General features: G+C 44.3%; 2 protein-coding genes across 2 annotated transcripts; both read right to left on the minus strand.

Annotated features, from left to right (window-relative positions):
- Positions 1-601: 601 nt before the first annotated feature.
- Positions 602-2,254, minus strand: LOC310752361 (olfactory receptor 2A5-like; the record flags this gene model as incomplete). The annotated part of the gene is made up of 2 exons (XM_083592470.1): positions 2,208-2,254; positions 602-1,556 (listed from the first exon to the last, which is right to left on the minus strand). Exon 2 carries the CDS (start codon positions 1,532-1,534, stop codon positions 602-604), a length of 933 nt encoding a protein of 310 aa, XP_083448596.1. The 5' UTR covers positions 1,535-1,556; positions 2,208-2,254.
- A 10,211-nt stretch (positions 2,255-12,465) lies between these two features.
- Positions 12,466-19,486, minus strand: LOC310752845 (olfactory receptor 2A5-like). The gene is made up of 2 exons (XM_083593942.1): positions 19,404-19,486; positions 12,466-13,482 (listed from the first exon to the last, which is right to left on the minus strand). Exon 2 carries the CDS (start codon positions 13,458-13,460, stop codon positions 12,531-12,533), a length of 930 nt encoding a protein of 309 aa, XP_083450068.1. The 5' UTR covers positions 13,461-13,482; positions 19,404-19,486; the 3' UTR covers positions 12,466-12,530.
- Between the last annotated feature and the right edge of the window lie 1,117 nt (positions 19,487-20,603).

Consider the following 20,603-nt stretch of genomic DNA (forward strand, 5'->3'; position numbering starts at 1 on the left):
GTGGGGAAGGACAGGTAAGAAAGCAAAGAAATAAGAAATAAAGAAAAGAGAAGAGAAGAAAAGAAAAGAAAATGACTGTAAATTGCCTTTTTATGTGGTACCATCAGCCACAATCAGCACTTCGATCAGAGGTTTTACATTTTTTCTCTCCTTTTTTTAAAAGGCTTTGTACTTGGAAGGTCTCAGGTTCAATTCCCATCATCACCAATAAAACAAACGCCAAAACCCACAAGTCCTTGCCTGAAACCTTACAGAGACACTGCCAGAAAGAGTCAACCACAGTGGACCTGCTAGACTATTACTATAAGGTTTAAAAATGGTCAGGGACCCTGACCTGGTAAGTCCAGTCAGTGGCGACTATGGGGTTGCGGTGCTCATCTCTCTTTCAGGCCTGGGGAGCCAGCCTTTGTCCATAGACAGCTTTCTGAGTCATGACTAAACTGCTTCTGGCACAACAGAACACCTGACGGAAACCAGAGTGCATGGAAACGCCGTTTACCTTCCCGCCACAGTGGTACCTATTTATCTACTTGCACTGGCATACAAGTAGATAAATAGGTTCCTACTTGCACTAGGTTTGCATCTCATGTTTGCCTGAGGATCAACAAGGTCCTCTGCACCTTCGGAGAATTTTAATCAAAGCCTCTTTCACATCTCTGTTCTTCAGACTGTATATAATTGGATTAAACAATGGAATGACAATGCTATAAAACAGAGAGATCATTTTGTCCTGACCAGGGGAGTGGCTGGACTCCGGTCTCATGTACATAAATATGGCGCTGCCATAGAAAAGCACCACCACTGATATGTGAGAGACACATGTAGAGAATGCTTTGTGCTGTCCTTGGGCAGATTGGATTTTCAAGATGGAAGCAAGGATGCGGGTGTAAGTCATCAAGATAAAGGAGATGGGGATAAGCAAGGTGAAGATGCATCCCACCGAAGTGACCTTTTCAACAATCTTGGTATCAGCACATGCCAACTTCAGCAATGCTGGCATTTCACAGAAGAAGTGATCAATCAGATTGGGACCACAGAAAGGCAACCGCCAGGTGAGGACTGTGTGTGCCACTGGCAATAAAAGGCCATTCATCCAGGTTGCCACGGCTAGCTTCATGCATACTCTCTTGTTCATGAGGAACGTGTAGTGCAGTGGGTGGCATATTGCCACATACCTATCATACGCCATCACTGCCAGGAGGATGCACTCAGTCGTGGCCAAGACCAGGAAGACATACATCTGTATAGCACAACCAGCCAATGAGATGGTTTGTCTTGGGCTCTGGAGGTTCACCAACATCTGGGGGACTGTGCTGGATGTATAGCAGATGTCCACAAAGGCAAGGTGGCTCAGGAAGAAGTACATGGGCGTGTGGAGTCGGGGGTCCAGCCAGATGAGCATCAGTATGATTGAGTTGCCCACCAGAGTGATGGTGTAGGTCACAGAAAAAAGCCCAAACAGCAAAAGACGGCTCTTCAGGCTCTTTGAGAGACCAAGAAGGAGGAATTCAGCCACAAATGTTTGGTTCCTCATAGCAGCTTCCTAGTCTCATTTCCTATACAAAAGAAGGAGATGAAACCTGTCACCTGGGCTTGTGTGTCTGAAGTGGAGAATACTATTCACTCTCAGTGCTATAAACATGAAATGGGTTAATATCTGAGATGACTCCTGTTCTATCTTAGTTTGGATTAAATAAACTTACAAAATATCATTTATCTCTACCTGTTCCATTATCTTTCCCCCTTGATAATAGAGTTGGGACAGACCCTGCACCCCAGCAATTTTTCTTTTTTGGGGGGTGGGTGTTCCTGATCATTGTGATTGGGCAAATTTCTTTCTGGCCTGTGGAGAGCTTCACCACGGCAATAAGCATCTAGGTACACAGGTGGCTCTGTGGGTTAAACCGCAGAGCCTAGGACTTGCCGATGAGAAGGTCAGCGGTTAATAGAGTTGGGACAGTTTCCCCCCAGCAATGTTTCTTTGTGTGGTGGCATCCATGATGACTGGGAGTGGGCAAATTTCTTTCTGTGGAGAGTCTCACCATGGCAATAAGCATCTGGGTAGGCTTTTCTTAATCACATTTAAAAATGACAAGGAAACCCCACTTTTGTCTCCTCATCTATATTAAGCCAAACCCTCCCACCACCACCACTGCCCCACCAAAATATCAGAAATCCACCCACCTGGAAGCAGCTGAATATCTCACCACCGTCATTTACTGGGATAAATGGTCTCAAGAAGGGAGAAGATGCCTTTATAATCAACAGAAACTTCCTTACCCCTGAAGCAGAAGAAAATAAACCTATTAAGAATGCATGGGTAAGGATAATAATAATAATATATTAAGTATGCACTAGAGGTGTGGCTTACAACTAAAATCCATTTCACATGCCTCCTAAATAAACGCTTTGTTAAAATGTTTGGAGGGCAACACACACACAAATCCTGATTTCTGAGACACTGGTGTCCCCTTCCATTCCATTTGCTCTTCTAGCTTTCAAACCTTGATGGAGTTACCTTACTCTTCCACTCCTCCCACAGCCCCCCCCCCCTTGCTAGGATGGGACCCATAGCACACCCCTAATCCTCCCCTGTATGTATCTGATGCATTCTCAGTGAGCTGGTAAACTTGTGTTTGACCTGTAGCATTTTAGACAGCAGGTGAGGGCTTGCATAACTGAATGCTCCTCTATAGTATTTATTTATTTTTTTAGTAAATAAATTCCCACACAAATAAAACTTGCATGTCAGGGAGAAGTCTAGGCTAGAACCCCAACCTCTAGGGTGAGCTATTAATCACCCATTCATATTTATCACTCCCCTTCTCCCAGAATCTTCATTCATGTTAACTTCTGGAAATCTAAAAAAGCGGAATATTTTTGTTCCTCCATACAGTCCAGTTTCTTTTAACAATAAGGAGAAGGAGAAGGAGAAGGAGAAGGAGAAGGAGAAGGAGAAGGAGAAGAAGAAGAAGAAGAAGAAGAAGAAGAAGAAGAAGAAGAAGAAGAAGAAGAAGAAACAACGGCAATAATAATTCTATTGTTGTGCATACCCCAGTCTCTAGTCTCTGGGGGTTCCAGTACTTACCGAGAGTTCAGTTTCCTTAGAATGAAGGTAAGTGGGAACTGTGGGAACTTTAGGAAATATTGTTTTATTTACACATATATACAAGCTGGACATAAGACAGTGGGACTCACAGCATTCACACTTCAGTAGATCTTGATTCCCAATTAGGTTTCCAGGGACATCACTAAATCCATAGCTTTTCTTCTTCTGATTCTCCTGTATTTCAGTTTAATTGGATGACCTTTTTAAGAGGGAGGTGAAGCAGCACTTTCTTCTCTGACACCATGCATAAATTAATCTGTAGGTTTAGTAGCAATGGCTGCAAATTTGAACTACTTGAGAACCACTGCTCTTTCTGTATAGATAGAGAATTTATTACTGAAGTTTGTACTGTTTAGCCCTTCTCTGTATCCTTAGCTGTGGGTGCTATTGTGATATCTATTCAACTCTGAACACTCTAATACAGTGGACTAGAGACTCAGACACTGATCTGCAGTAATATGTTAATGAAATATGCCCTTTGGAGAAAGTGTTGAAGTACAAATAGCATTACCATTCCATATTGCTTCCGCTTTTGTCTCCTTTTGGATGCTGTCTCCTAATCAGAGTTATGGACATTGGGACATCTAATACCATGGAAGGATTTGGTCCAGAGATGTTCTTCATAGCAGAAGTTCCCATACTGTGGTCTGCAAGCTTCATTCAAGTGGTCTGTGAAGAACCGTTTGAATTATATAAAAGTCCATGAATTCAGATTGTAATACAATAGAATACAATGTAAGAAATAATACAATTAAATAGCATGCAGCATCTAGCACTGGTCTCATTGCAAGTGCTTCAACCGGCAGAAAACAAAATCATCAAGATCCTCAGCAACTTTCAAATGGTCCGTGGAAGGGAGAGCATATGGGAACCACTGTTTTATAGGTTATTTCTACTTTCTATCAATGATTAATGTGTGCGGGTGGGGGGGGGATATTTGGTAAAAAGAGAGAGAACAAATATCTGGCATGCATCTTTTAGATAAAATATTACATCTTTCAGAAGAGTTACTGTTCAATTCTATACTCAAAAGTAAGTCGCACTAAGTTCAAGGAAGATCCTCTTAAACAGGGAAGTGAATATATGCTTGCAACCTAGCATATATACATGAAAATACATTTTGATCATGCTCTGTTAATATAGCTATTGTCAGTGCTTTTTCTGGGGGGACACGCGGGTGCACATACCCCTAAACATTTTGTGAATCTAAGTTTGGCCTCATTGAGGGGCAGTATTTCAATATGAGTAGGGGGAAAATGAGAGTACCCCTAAACATTTTTTTTAGATAAAAAAAAGCACTGGCTATTGTTATATAATAGCTATGTGCCTTTAGCACATAGAGTTTGCTTATCTGTTGCCAGTTTTGGATTGTTTTATTGCTGCTTATTCAGTCTATAGTTAGTGATTCGAGTTGATCGCCACAATGTTGGTTGAAAATCAGGACCTGTATGGTTTAGCAAATAAACAAATCACCGTTTTAGCAAACAAGCAGTGTTAAAACTCACTCATCTGTTGATTTTCAGCATTGCTGTAAGGATTATTCGGTCTTCCCTGCATACACAGTCTCTTACTCCCTTCAGAAAAATAAAGCATCACTAGATGTTACACTGCCCACTTTTAAATCTTTGTTGATCTGGGGAGGTGCCGAAGCTCAAGTGGGAGAAGACATGATTTGTGTACAGAAGGATCCAGGTTCTATTTCCACTTAAAAAGAACTCAATGAATACGCTGCTTCCAACTTGAACTCCCTTGACCATTGCAATGCTGGCTGGAGTGAATGGGAATTGTAGTCTAAAGCATTTGGAAGACAAGTTGGGGAAAGCTTTTGCAGATAATATGGAGCTAGAATATATCTTTTGTGAAACATTTTATATTTCAATGAATTTTCTGCTGTCTAGTCTAGGTAGGTAGGAAGAGCTTAAAAGGTAAAGGTAAAGGGACCTCTGACCATTAGGTCCAGTCATGGACGACTCTGGGGTTGCGGCGCTCATCTCGCTTTATTGGCCGAGAGAGCCGGCGTACAGCTTCCGGGTCATGTGGCCAGCATGACTAAGCCGGTTCTGGCAAATCAGAGCAGTGCACAGAAACGCCGTTTACCTTCCCACCGGAGCGGTACCTATTTATCCACTTGAACTGGTGTGCTTTCAAACTGCTAGGTTGGCAGGAGCAGGGACTGAGCAACGGGAGCTCAGCCCGTCACGGGGATTCGAACTGCTGACCTTCTGATTGGCAAGTCCTAGACTCTGTGGTTTAACCCACAGCACCACCTATGTCCCATGGGAAGAGCTTAGCCCTTTCCTAATAGATTCCTTTAGTGTTCTCTACTGCTCTTTCCCTCTGGGTTGATTTTGAATGGAATATCAAGGAGTCTTTGAGCTATGGGAGAAAGGTAAAGGTAAAGGTAAAGGGACCTCTGACCATTAGGTCCAGTCGTGACCGACTCTGGGGTTGCGGCGCTCAACTCGCTTTATTGGCCGAGGGAGCCAGCATACAGCTTCCGGGTCATGTGGCCAGCATGACTAAGCCGCTTCTGGCAAACCAGAGCAGCGCACGGAAACGCCATTTACCTTCCCGCTGGAGCGGTACCTATTTATCTACTTGCACTTTGACGTGCTTTTGAACTGCTAGGTTGGCAGGAGCAGGGACTGAGCAACGGGAGCTCACCCCGTCACGGGGATTCGAACCGCCAACCTTCTAATCAGCAAGTCCTAGGCTCTGTGATTTAACTCACAGCGCCACCCGCGTCCCATGGGAGAAAGGTAGAATCATAGAATTGTAGAATTGCATGGGACTATGGGGGCCATCTAGTCCAACCCTCTCAATGCAGGAATATTTGCCCAACATGGGGTTTGAACTCACGACTCTGAGATTAAGAGTCTGCCGTCAGAACCACAGTTCAGTCCTGAGCTACTGTATATACTGTTAGAAAAGTGGGGTGCCTCCTGCACTCTCTGCCAAACGGTGGCAAGAATTCATGGGGTTCCAGACACTCACCCAGGGTCTGTGTTCTTCTTGAGAACTGAGACACAGCGGGACTGTCGTAGCTTTAAAAAATATGGTTTATTCACCTATTTACACATTTGGTCTGCACGGAGGGAGTACAGATCTTACAGCATGGTCATTTCAAGAGGGACTTTTCCCTCACAGCAGTGAAGCCCTGGAGTCAAAGGCATCTCTCTCAGGCCAGCCTTCAGCCAGCCTGCCCAAGATGGATCCCAGTCTCTCTTCCTCCTTTTTCATCACAGAACCCCTTGCTACCAGACTCCCTTTTCCTGTCACCTCAAACACACAGTTATCTTGGCAACCTTCCAACACCCCTGGTTTGCTCGCTCTGCAAGTCCATTCATCCATGGAGATCTAGGCGTTGAGAGGTCATGCTGGATTCCCTTCTCAGTCAGGAAAGCTTCAAACTGCTGAGAAGTGAATTCCCCGCCTCAATCAGTAAACAAACAGCCGATACGTTTACTGTGAGCATTCTCTAACCAAGCACAGAATGCCTTGAACCTAGGAAACGCTTGCGATTTCTGCTCGAGCATAAACACATGAATGTACCTGGAAAAAGAATCAATTAAAACCATGAAGTACCTTGCTCCACCCACAGAGGGCGCAAGTGGACCAACCAGGTCTGCGTGGACTAGCTGGTAGGGTTTGGAAGCCTGCCTGCTAGACTCCTTGCCTTTTGGAGCAACCTTCACCTTGTTCTCTGCACAAGATACACATTTCATGTGAAACTTACAGGGCTTGATGTTCAAACCCTGAACCAATCCAGGCATCTTGGGCAGTGCCTGCCAAGACATGTGAGCAAATCTTCGATGTGCCTCGTGAATACACCCTGCATGAAGAACTTTGTTAGTTTGTGCAATACAACAAGAATCAACATTAGACACAGCAGCACCATTGTCATCAAAAGTTATACAGAACAAACCATCTATAAACTTTGCATGCAAAATGTCCTCTTTGCCTTTCCTGATGACACAGACGCTCCTCTTGAAGGAAATCTCAAAGCCACGCCCAGTCAGCTGTGGGACACTGAGCAAATTGTCTGCAGAACCTGGAACATAAAGTACATATTTGATGGTTGTGTGCAGACTTGCCAGTTTCACAGTCCCGACTCCTGCAATTCTCAACGTCTTTCCATCAGCCTGGTGGATCTCACCATCTTGAGGCGTGAAGGAGATAAAAAGATGTTTATCTTTGGCCAAATGGCGGGTAGCACCAGAGTCAATAACAAATCTGGCCTTGGCCTTTGGAGCAGCTTTTCCAGCAAGCAAAACCTTGTTTTCCACCGGTGTGGGCTTTTGCAGCTTGCCCCCCTGCTCCTGGCCATCAAACTTGCCTTTGGCCTTTAGTGAAGCATTGCCAGCAAACATAGCCTTGTTTTCCACTGGCGTGGGCTTTTGCTGCTTGCCCCCCTGCTCCTGGCCATCAAACTTGCCTTCGGCTTTTGGAGAAGCAGTGCCAGCAAACAAAACCTTGTTTTTCCCTGGCTTGGGCTTTCCACACACCCCCTCTGCTTCTGGCCATCTGCAGGCATCTGTCTCTGTTTACTTCTAGCCTTCCGGCCTCTGCAAAGACGATGACCTTGGTTCTCATGAGAAACAGAACTCTCAGCTGCCAACTCCTTGGCTCCCCCTGGAGGCTGGAATGCTGCCTGGGATGACATCACAGTCAGCTCCCCCTGCAGCTTGCAACCGGTGCCCTCAGCATCCCTGCAAACACTCTCATTCTGGGAAACAGCCAGGACCTCCGATGCAGTCAAACTCTGGGCTGGGATGACCGGCAGATGGGCTGCTTTCAAAGCATTCCACATCTGAAGTGCTGTGGTGTTGCCAGCCAGCGTTGCAATGTCCTCCAGAGAGACGGACAAGACTATTACGTCTATGGCCCTTGAATCTTGGGCCTTCCATCTATCTGTCAGAGGAACTGGAGGGGCTTCACACACAGTATGCCACACTCCAAACTGACGAAGCAAGCTCTCACACCACACTGCCCAGGTCTCATAATTGTGCCGATTTAACTTTGGGCACTCAGAGCCATCATCTGAGGCTTGAAAAAACTCCATTCCAGGATTTTACTTGAGCCTTGAGTCTTTTTCACTTCAGAGACTCCTAATCTTGGCACCCATAAATCATGAAGCCTCTGGCACAGCTCCCAGGCCAATTAGTCAGCCGGAGTTCAAAGTCTTTGCCGCGGCAATAGAAAAGCCTTACTTTCGCTTTTCCCCCACATACCTTACAGCAGTCTGTCGCAGTCTTACTCTCCTGTAAGTGCCGTGAATCTGGGCCCGAAACCTGTTTTTGGGATACTGCCAGGGAGACAAAGGCCATCATGATCCCACGTCGATTCCAGACGATCCATTGATCCCCCGTAGATACAGTATCAGTCAATTAGCGACACGAGCTTCAGAAATAGCTTGCCACATTCCAGAGCTGGTGCACGCTCTATCAGCAGAGTTCGCACAGCGAAAGATGCACTCAGGAGAGCATATTTACCACTTTATTCAGTGTTGGTCAGAACAAAGAAAAAACATGACTGCCTGTCTGCAAGTCCGAGACACAGAGAGAGAAACGAAAGCAAATACAAAAGCATAAACTTCCTATGAACAGGAAATACGCAGGCTGTGACACAACAACCTGCTCCCTTTTAAGGTGGAACGGAAATATCCTAACAAGGACAGGGAGGGGAAAGACAATTCCCTTGCATTGCCAATGGCCCTCAATTGTTTCTTAACGGCTCTAGCTTGGCCAGGTCATTTTGCATAGGCTAATCCAGGAATTCCCCTACAGCTTATATTTCCTCCTTCACACCCCAAATAATCAAAATCCTACTGTTTATTAATTTCTAGGGTTTAGGGGGTCCCCCCAGTCTATAACAATACTATTATTTTAATTACAGATAGGTAGCCGTGTTGGTCTGCCATAGTCAAAAAAATTTTTTTTCTTTCCGGTAGCACCTTAAAGACCAACTAAGTTAGTTCTTGGTATGAGCTTTCGTGTGCATGCACACTTCTTCAGATACACTGAAACAGAAGTTGCCAGATCCTTCTGGTGAAAAATGGCTTTAGTTACAGATAGGTAGCCGTGTTGGTCTGCCATAGTCAAAACAAACAAAAAAAAAAAATTCCCTTCCAGTAGCACCTTAAAGACCAACTAAGTTAGTTCTTGGTATGAGCTCTTAACGACTGCAATATAGAGAGCTGAAGGACACTGTTGGCATTTGATGGCATATACAATGTTCATGCCAACTTTGTATATGCCATCAAATGCCAACAGTGTCCTTCAGCTCTCTATATTAGACAAACAGGCCAAACCTTACGCCAAAGAATAAACGGACATAAATCGGACATCAAGAATCACAAGACAGAGAAACCAGTAGGAGAACACTTCAATCTCCCAGGACATTCTATACAAGATCTCAAAGTAGCTGTATTACTACAAAGGAATTTCAGAAATAGACTGGAAAGAGAAGCTGCTGAATTGCAACTCATTACCAAACTTAAAACCATGGAGAGACCTGGTCTGAACAAAGACATTGGATTCTTATCTCATTATACATGACAAAGCCATTTTTCACCTTCTCACCCCTTGCTTTTTCCTGTAAGACCTATTGCAGTCGTTAAGAGTCGTCAACAGGCTCATCACAGCTATCTGCCAATCACCCATTCCCACCACCCTTCTGAGTAATACCCCTCCCCACCTTCTCACTATATAGAAGGATCTGGCAACTTCTGTTTCAGTGTATCTGAAGAAGTGTGCATGCACACGAAAGCTCATACCAAGAACTAACTTAGTTGGTCTTTAAGGTGCTACTGGAAAGAATTTTTTTTATTATTATTTTAATAATTGAGTGCCTGAGGATCCAGCTGTGGGAGTAAATCTCATTAAATTCAGTATACCTTACCTCTGAATAGACACGTATAGGATTGCTCTGTTACTACAAGGTGCTACAACTGTATTGCAGTTTTCACCAGTAACAAACTGCCCTTAAACATGTTCACTCTGAAGTATATCCCACTGAGTTTAATTGAACTGAAAGCATCTCAGTAGCAAAACATGCAATCTTTGTGTTAATGAAAGAAAGTAGGCTGCACGAGTCTTCCAGCTGGGGAGATACACTATTTGGAGTTTTTGGAACTGGAAGCCAGCAATGACCCTTGCTCTTAAATCTACATTTCTTCCAAGAGAGAAAAATGGTGGGCTTACCTGAGAGAGAATAAAATCTGTAAAGTGTTTCTAAGTCCCTCCTAGGAGAATGAGGTCTTAGGTAGGGTGTTAAAGATATGTTTAATATGCATAAAATGTAATGTTTGTATGTGTTGTGCTTGAAAAGATTTTGCAAAGAGAAGGTTGCATTAGACATGGATGTTTCACTCTGACAAATGTGGCAGGAGAGGTTGAATATTTCCATCTCAGTCTTTAGGCTAATTGATGAGTCATCCCGGAAACCCGAGCTGCAGATCTGTCACAGCAGAAAGTGTTGTCCTGAGTTGCAGGCACATATACATTATGATTGGGAGAAGGTGTGCATAAATGATAAGGTCAGAAAGAGGTGAAAGGTGCACTGTCTCGCTAACTATTCACAAAACCAAAAACTAATAACACAGACATCCTGGCATTACTAAGACAATTAAAGTGTAGTATGGTAAAAATAAAATAAAAGTGATGTGTCAATTGCAGAGTTGGTACATATAAGCACATGTGGTGGGGCTGCTCAAAGGTGACTAAATTTTGGAATAAGTTGTTCACTGATATCACTTTGATAACTAAACATGCTGTGACTCCACTTTTCCACCTGGTTCTTTTGAATCTGTATATGGAAGCAGAAGAGGATTTGAAAAGTAAATAATTTAACTCCCATCATTTAACAACAGCCCAGGACTCCATTGCCAAATCCTGGAAGACTTGTGATCTTAACAATTTGGATTGCTAGTACTGCAGGCTTTGGCAAATTGCCCTCCTTGAAAAGATTTCTCATAAACTAAAAGTATCTAATGAACAGTGACTGAGTAATCCCCCCCCCAATATGGCATAATTTTATTTGTTAAATGAATATTGAGGTGCACAGTCATTCAGTGTCACCAGCATATGCTAACATCTGACAAATTTAAGACTTTATAGAACCTTTATTCCCAATAGTGATGGAACTCACAGGTGGATAATACTTTTGTTTTTATATATCTTTATGATTTCTAAAGGGAATTTTTGTATGAGTTAATACTTTACCATCCCTTTTAAGCTATGCTGTATCTTTGTACTTTTGTCTTTCCAGGGTGTGACATGTTTTTTATTATTATTATTATTATTATTATTATTATTATTATTATTATTATTATCATTATTATTATTATTTGTTCCCCCCCCCTTTTAGCTAGGTTTAAACAAATTCACTAAAATCTTGATTATTTTTTTTTTAATGTTGCAGTGCAGTCCAGAGAGATAAAATGAAACCTCTTGATGCAAGATTTTCTTTAATTGCTTGACAACCGTAGCAGAAATAACATTATGGCAAAGTACATCTACTTTTGTAGCAACTTACCGTATTTTTCGCTCTATAACACGCACCAGACCATAACACGCACGTAGTTTTTAGAGGAGGAAAACAAGAGAAAAAATATTCTAAACGAAACAGTGGATGTATGATTTTTGTGGTTCATGCTGTGGCCACACACCTGTGATCTGACAGTGAGTTTGGAGTAGCCCAATGCAAAAATCCTGAGGATCCATGTGGATCTATGCTTTGTAACCACGTTTTAAGTGGGGAGGGAAGGAAAAGCACTCAAGGGACAAGGAGCATGCGTGGGGTGTTTGGAGAAGGATGCTGCTAATAATGCAGAAGAGGGGTTTAAGGGGAGAAGGAACACACATGGGGTGTGTAGAGAAGGATGCTGCTAATAATGCAGAAGAGGAGTATAAGAGGAGAAGGCTCCTCTCCTCTCCCGCTTTGCTCCTTTTAAGCAAGCAGGCTCTGCTTTTCTCCCTCCTCCCCAGCTTAGCGAGCTGAAAAACTTTGCTGCTATGTAGTGAGCTGAGTGGGGAGGAGAGAGGGACAGAGAGCCTGCTTGCTTTAAAGGAACCAACCGGACAGGAGCCGCTTACACTCCTCTCCCGCTTTGCTCCTTTAAAGAAGCAGGCTCTCTGTCCCTCTCTCCTCCCCACTCAGCGGCTCTTCTCCCGCTTTGCTGTTTCAAAGCGAGCCACGGAGGAGGGAAGGAAGGGGAACCATGGATCCTCTGCTCATGACTGCAGCAGATCCCCCCCGCCACCCGTAGGCATTCGCTCCATAACACGCACAGACATTTCCCCTTACTTTCTAGGAGGAAAAAAGTGAGTGTTATGGTGCAAAAAATACGGTATATTTGTTACAATAGCATACAAAAGCATGAACTTAAAAAAAGTAGCCCACTCTGGAATCAATTTCTCAATCAGCAAAGCTTGTGCTGTGACAGAATTTTGACCAAGGCCCCTTTCATGTCTTTGTTCCTCAGGCTGTATATCATGGGATTGAACATGGGGGTGAATATGCTATAGAAGAGAGAGACTATTTTGTCCAAATCTGCGGAGTGACTAGACTCTGGCCTCATATACATAAATATGGCGCTGCCATAGAAAAGCACCACCACTGATATGTGAGAGACACAAGTAGAGAATGCTTTGTGCTGGCCTAGGGCAGATTGGATTTTCAAGACAGAAGCCAGGATGCGGGTGTAAGTCATCAAGATAAAAGAGATGGGGATAAGCAAGGTGAAGATGCATCCCACCGAAGTGACCTTTTCAACAATCTTGGTATCAGCACATGCCAACTTCAGCAATGCTGGCATTTCACAGAAAAAGTGATCAATCAGATTGGGACCACAGAATGGCAACCGCCAGGTGAGGACTGTGTGTGCCACTGGCAATAAAAGGCCACTCATCCAGGTTGCCACGGCTAGCTTCATGCATACTCTCTTGTTCATGAGGAACGTGTAGTGCAGTGGGTGGCATATTGCCACATACCTATCATACGCCATCACTGCCAGGAGGATGCACTCAGTAATAGCCAGGGTCAGAAAAATGTGCATCTGAACGGCACAGCCAACCAACGAGATGGTTTGTCTTGGGCTCTGGAGGTTCACCAACATCTGGGGGACTGTGCTGGATGTATAGCAGATGTCCACAAAGGCAAGGTGGCTCAGGAAGAAGTACATGGGCGTGTGGAGTCGGGGGTCCAGCCAGATGAGCATCAGTATGATTGAGTTGCCCACCAGAGTGATGGTGTAGGTCACAGAAAAAAGCCCAAACAACAAAAGACGGATCTTCAAGCTCTTAGAGAGACCAAGAAGGAGGAATTCAGCCACAAATGTTTGGTTCCTCATAGCAGCTTCCTAGTCTCATTTCCTATACAAAAGAAAGAGATGAAACCTGTCACCTGGCTTGTGCGTCTGAAGTGGAGAATACTACTCACTCTCAGTGCTATAAACATGAAATGGGTTAATATCTGAGATGACTCCTGTTCTATCTTAGTTTGGATTAAATAAACTTACAAAATATCATTTATCTCTACCTGTTCCATTATCTTTCCCCCTTGATAATAGAGTTGGGACAGACCCTGAACCCCAGCAATTTTTCTTTTTTGGGGGGTGGGTGTCCCTGATCATTGGGATTGGGCAAATTTCTTTCTGGCCTGTGGAGAGCTTCACCACGGCAATAAGCATCTAGGTACACAGGTGGCTCTGTGGGTTAAACCGCAGAGCCTAGGACTTGCCGATGAGAAGGTCGGCGGTTCGAATCTCCGCGACGGGATGAGCTCCCATTGCTCGGTCCCAGCTCCTGCCAGCCTAGCAGTTTGAAAGCACAAAGTGCAAGTAGATAAATAGGTACCCCTCCAGCGGGAAGGTAAACGGCATTTCCATGTGCTGCTCTGGTTCGCCAGAAGCGGCTTAGTCATGCTGGCCACATGACCCGAAAGCTGTCTGCGGACAAACGCCGGCTCCCTCGGCCAATAAAGTCAGATGAGTGCTGCAACCCCAGAGTCGGTCACGACTGCACCTAATGGTCAGGTGTCCCTTTACCTTTACTTAGGCTTTTCTTAATCACATCTAAAAATGAGAAGGATTTCGCATGATGCCCTTACAGTCTCATTTCTGAACAAAGAGAATAGCATGATGCTTGCATTTAAATGAAGGGAATGAAAAGTATTGGGCATGCTTATCATCAATAGACAATAGCCCTCCCCCATGGGTGCACGAACATGTTAAGGAGGTGGTAGAGTCATACCTCTAACCCTGCGTGAGATGCTGTATGTCTGGTCTTTGAGCTTGATGCATCAGGTGAAGTGTCTGCAGAAGGGAGCCTACATGGGTAGAATTAGGTCCGTGCTATTTGGAGTGCTGCATTATCAGAGTTCCCAACTGCATGGAAGATACATATGTTCAACTGTACACACATAGGCTTCCCTTTGCATACATCATTCTGAACATATGGGGCAAGTGGAACATGTTAGTTCAGGGATGGCACCAGCAGGCACTTCTTCACTTCTTCCAGCACATGTAATAATGCAAATGCGGAGGAGATCATCTAATGAATAGGGATCATACCTGTAAGAGATCTTTTACTCTATTGTAAACCTACACAAGGTATAGGATGCAGTACAAGTTGCAATACCCAAGGAGGATTGGCTTGTTCACCTGTAATGAATAAATATAATCCACTGTTATCACTGTTTACACCTAGTGCTTTCAAGAGCAGGTGATGCTGGAAATTAATTTGAACTGGGCTTCAAAGCAATGCAGCCCCATATCCTGGCTCTCATTTCTGGAATGAGAGAGGTAGACATGGTTGATAGTTATCCAGAGCTGGATGGAAAAGCAGGCTTCCCAATCACACAGAAAGAGGTCTGACATGTAAAATGGTATGTGTGTAGGCTTTGTTCAGACACTGAACACTTTTTGGGGCGGTGAGGAATTAAAACATTCATTATTTTGAGAATATAATTGTTATATTCTCACTCATTTGGATCCCTTCCAGTCGGGATTCAGGCCTCATCATGGGACTGAAACTGCCTTGGTCGCACTGGTTGATGATCTCCGGCGGGCTAGGGACAAAGGTGAGAGCTGTTTCCTAGTTTTGCTGGATCTCTCAGCGGCGTTTGATACCATCAACCATAACATCCTTCTGGACCGTCTTGAGGGGCTGGGAGCACTGTCAAACAGTGGTTCCGCTCCTTCCTCCTGGGCCATTTTCAGAAAGTGGTGGTGGGGGATGAGTGTTCAGACCCCTGTGCTCTCACTTGTGGGGTGCCTCAGGGTTCTGTCCTCTCCCCCATGCTTTTCAACATTTACATGCAGCCACTGGGAGAGATCATCAGGAGGTTTGGGCTGGGTGTTCATCAGTATGCGGATGATACCCAGCTCTACCTCTCTTTTAAATCAGAACCAGTGAAGGTGGTGAAGGTCCTGTGTGAGTGTCTGGAAGCGGTTGGAGGATGGCGGCTAACAGATTGAGGTTGAATCCTGACAAGACAGAAGTACTGTTTCTGGGGGACAGGAGGCGGGCAGGTGTGGAGGATTCCCTGGTCCTGAATGGGGTAACTGTGCCCCTGAAGGACCAGGTGCGCAGTCTGGGAGTCATTTTGGACTCACAGCTGTCCATGGAGGCACAGGTCAAATCTGTATCCAGGGCAGCTGTTTACCAGCTCTATCTGGTACGTAGGCTGAGACCCTATCTGCCTGCAGACTGTCTCGCCAGAGTGGTGCATGCTCTGGTTATCTCCCGCTTGGACTACTGCAATGCACTCTACGTGGGGCTACCTTTGAAGGTGACCCGGAAACTACAACTAATCCAGAATGCGGCAGCTAGACTGGTGACTGGGAGAGGCTGCCGAGACCATATAACACCGGTCTTGAAAGACCTACATTGGCTCCCAGTACGTTTCCGAGCACAATTCAAAGTGTTGCTGCTGACCTTTAAAGCCCTAAACGGCCTCAGTCCAGTATATCTGAAGGAGCGTCTCCTCCCCCATCGTTCTGCCCGGACACTGAGGTCCAGCTCCGAGGGCCTTCTGGCGGTTCCCTCACTGCGAGAGGCCAAGTTACAGGGAACCAGGCAGAGGGCCTTCTTGGTAGTGGCGCCCGCCCTGTGAAACGCCCTCCCATCAGATATCAAAGCGATAAACATCTACCTGACATTCAGAAGACATCTGAAGGCAGCCCTGTTCAGGGAAGTTTTTAATATGTGACATTTTAGTGTATCTTTCATCTTTGTTGGAAGCCGCCCAGAGTGGCTGGGGAAACCCAGCCAGATGGGCGGGGTACAAATAATAAATTATTATTATTATTATTATTACTATAGAGCATGAAGGACAAATGTAGAAGCCTTTTAAGAACCTACCTTTTTTTGGCACCTTTATTGATACCATCATAAGAACTGCTCTGAAGGACTAGGCTATGTACATGTCTGACCTCACTTTCTGTTCCCAACATAAGCTGGATACTATCAGGTTCTCAAAAGCAATGCAGAGTGATGCCCAGCCCTGTCTGTTCCCAACACTGCTTCCATAGAAGAAGTCCATTTAGGTATAATGGCTCATAGATATTGATAGGACTGTCTACCATGAATTTGTCTATTTGCTTAAAAGCAGTCTTCCCCAATTTGGTGCCCTTCAGATGTTTTGGATTACAAACACTTCAGCCCTAACCAGCATGGGTAATGGTCAGGGCTGATGGGAGGTGGAGTCCAACAACATCTGAAGCACTCCAGTTTGGTGAAAGCTGGTTTAATGTTGTCTACATCAGCTGCCGTCATCACCACATCCCATGGCAGTAAATTAAGTCAATTATCTATTTTGTAAAGAAATGTGCTCTTGTGTCTGCCTTAAGCCTGTTGCAAATCAGCTTATGACTTAGACCTTTTTAAAAGGTAAAGGTAAAGGACCCCTGACAGTTAAGTCCAGTCGCGAACGACTCTGGGGTTGTGGCGCTTATCTCGCTTTACTGGCCGAGGGAGCCAACGTTTGTCTGCCGACAGTTTTTCCGGGTCATGTGGCCAGCATGACTAAGCCGTTTCTGGTGAAACCAGAGCGGTGCATGGAAACGCCATTTACCTTCCCGCCGGAGCGGTACCTATTTATCTACATGCACTGGTGTGCTTTCAAACTGCTAGGTTGGCAGGAGCTGGGATCGAACAACGGGAGCTCACCCCATCGCGGTGATCCGAACCATCGACCTTCCAATCAGCAAGCCCAAGGCTCAGTGGCTTACACCACAGCGCCGCCCATATCTGTGCCTTTTAAATTGCTATTATTTCAGACGCAGAATGGCAAACACAATTTATTAGTTTTCTGTCATTCATTAACATTATATATTAAAGCAAAACCATCAAAAATATTTTTTTAAGTGTACACTCCATTCAGGAGTACACTGGGGAAAGTTACAAGCACAGCCAGAAAAGAAATGAAAACACTGAAGGAAGTAGTTGGCTTGGAAAGTGTAGTATCTAAAATTACCATTGATACACCAACATGGAAACAGCGAAACAAAATCTGTGGTCCCAAGCGGAGCACATTTCCCCCAGTTTTCCCCAAATTTAGCAGATTATTCCTGCATCAGGTAAACTCAAATTTATAGAGGGAGAGCATCAAGATGTGCAGTGTTTGAGGGTAATGTCATGCAAACTATGTTTTTGTGCAGTAAACTCTGATATGGACAAACTCCAAGTATAAGACAGGGATTTTAAAATACACTGTTATGTACAGATACTTATGAATGGGTCTCACTGGACCCAGTGGGACTTGCTTTCCAGTAACTGTGTATACAATTGCATGGCATGCAACAAAGAGGAATAGACTTTTTTTTTTACTAAAACTCTCTGCGTTAACTCTACTGTGTTGATGAAAAACAACGCTGTTGGTAAGCAGGATATAAATATCATGAACAGAATATAGTATAAACAAAACTCTGCAGTATCACATGAAATGCACGAGCATACACAGAAAATGATTATATCACTCTGCTTTGGAAGTTATAATGCTCATGATGTTAGGGTCACAGTGCATGTGAGACCACCCTAAATATGGGATAAAGCTAAAGCCATTATAGAATCAATTTTTTAGAATTAGCTGTTCAGAAACATTTCGTGAAACTTGGAGCAAAGGTCAAATGGGACAAATGTTTATTAGTCTAAGACTATTTAAATGCATACAATTAGACATTCTTATACAAGATTCTAACATATATAACACAGTGTTGCATTGATCTCCCGTTCTTGCTATTTTTGATCCTTAAGTTTCCCCTGTTGCTGCCGTAGTCTAACATGTCACCTGTAATTTTTGTGGGATATACTTTATGTATAAAGCTTACGTGTAATATTTGAGATTTATTAAATGACAAAAGAGGCAGAGAGAGAATAACGAGAGAGAAAAGGAAATCACATCCCACCAAAATGTTTCCTCTTGCCTTTCTGGTTTGCAGTAACACCCCAACAGCAAATCGCATATGTTTAATAGTTTCCTGGCCCATTCCCTTTGAAAAAAAGGAAAGAACTTCTGCACAAGGGGACAATCAGAAGCGGAGAAGCAATGGGGGGGGGGGGAGGAAGTGCCCAGCCTTTTCCCTGCCCATCATTCCTCCACTTCAATTCACTCCCAATAACCCCCCCCCCCCAGCCTTATGGAGGGATTTGGAGATGGGGAAGTGGAAACAGCGTTGGCTGGTTCGCAAAGGTCCTTTGGTTCCACTTCCTCTTCCTGTCTGCATTTCATGAAATGGGTAATCAAGCAGCCTGTGTTTGGTCCTAGACAGTGGTTGTTTTTTCTGGGGGGGATGCAGGGGTACACATACCCCTAAACATTTTGTGAGTCTAAGTTTCGCCTCATTGAGGGGCAGTATTTCAATGAGAGTGGGACACGGGTGGCGCTGTGGGTTAAACCACAGAGCCTAGGACTTGCCGATCAGAAGGTTGGCGGTTTGAATCCCGTGACAGGGTGAGCTCCCGTTGCTCGGTCCCAGCTCCTGCCAACCTAGCAGTTCGAAAGCACGTCAAAGTGCAAGTAGATAAATAGGTACCGCTCCGGCGGGAAGGGAAACGGCGTTTCCGTGCACTGCTCTGGTTTGCCAGATGCGGCTTAGTCATGCTGGCCACATGACCCGGAAGCTGTACGCTGGCTCCCTTGGCCAATAAAGCGAGATGAGCGCCACAACCCCAGAGTCAGCCACGACTGGACCTAATGGTTAGGGGTCCCTTTACCTTTACCTATTTCAATGAGAGTACCCCTAAACATTTCTTTTAGGGAAAAAAGCACTGGTCCTAGGAAAGTTGTTTACCTGGATATGTCAGACATATGATGCTAGGGTGGCACCACTCCAGGGTGAGAAACATCATCTGAGATGCAGCTATTATCAGGTCAGTTTAGCTCACAGGATGTTCCAGGAAATGAAGTAGAAGATGCTATATACACCCATTCCTTATTGAACCTGTTTATTTGAAACAGAAATAGCTTTTTGCTATAAAATTCCTCAGAGGTCTTGTCCCAAACTCCCTTTTAAAGTATTTTTGAACTGAGCACCAAATCCCACGATATGTATGTTCCCTAGTGCAATATTGTTTGTCTGAGTATTAAGGAGGTAATCAGATAGGGAGGAGTATCACAGAATTGTAGAGTTGGAAGGGATCCCAGGATCCACCCCACCTCCCTGCAGTGCAGGCATTTCAACACATGGTCCCTCGTCCGATTTGAAACCATACCGGACCTTTGCAAATGGCTTTGCAAATGTGCTAGCCATTTTATTGCTGCACCACTAGGAGGTCCATGATATCATCTGGACACTTAACAAGCTCAGAAAATTTGGGGGTGGTCAGCATTGGTTCTCCTTGTAGTCTTCTGTTCCTTGAGCTTTTAACAAATAATTTGGTCAAAGCTTCCAATCTTTATTGCTGCAAGAAATGAGCAAGATTTTGGGTTTGGTCAAGTGATTATTCAGCACAGGGTTTCTAGAAGAATAGTCCAAAGCTAGTTAAATGAAACATGGGTTCTCATGTTATTGTTTTAAAGTGGGTTTCCGGTAGGAAAACTAGTTATTATAATATAATAAATTATTCTAAGAGAACATATTATGTTTAATACTGTTTTTATTATCTGTTCTTGTTTTTTGGAATACCGTATCCAATTCTGGGCACCACAATTTAAGAAGGATGTTGACAGGCTGGAACATGTGCAGAGGAGGGAAACCAAGATGATCAAGGGTCTGGAAATTAAGCCTTACTAGGAGCACTTGAAGCAGCTGGGTATGTTTAGCCTGGAAAAGAGGAGACTGTGAGGAGATAGGATAGCCATCTTCAAATATTTCAAGGGCTGTCACATGGAAGAGGGAGCAAGCTTGTTTTTTTCCTGCTCTGGAGGGTAGGACTCCAACCAATGGCTTCAAACAACATGAAAGGAGACTTCCTGAAAGTAAGAGCTGTTCAACAGTGGAACGATCTCCTTCAGGAGGGTGTGGACTCGCCTTCCTTGGAGGTTTTTAATC

The sequence above is a fragment of the Podarcis filfolensis genome (genome assembly GCF_964270895.1).
Source record: "Podarcis filfolensis genome assembly, chromosome: 17".
NCBI lineage: Eukaryota > Metazoa > Chordata > Lepidosauria > Squamata > Lacertidae > Podarcis > Podarcis filfolensis.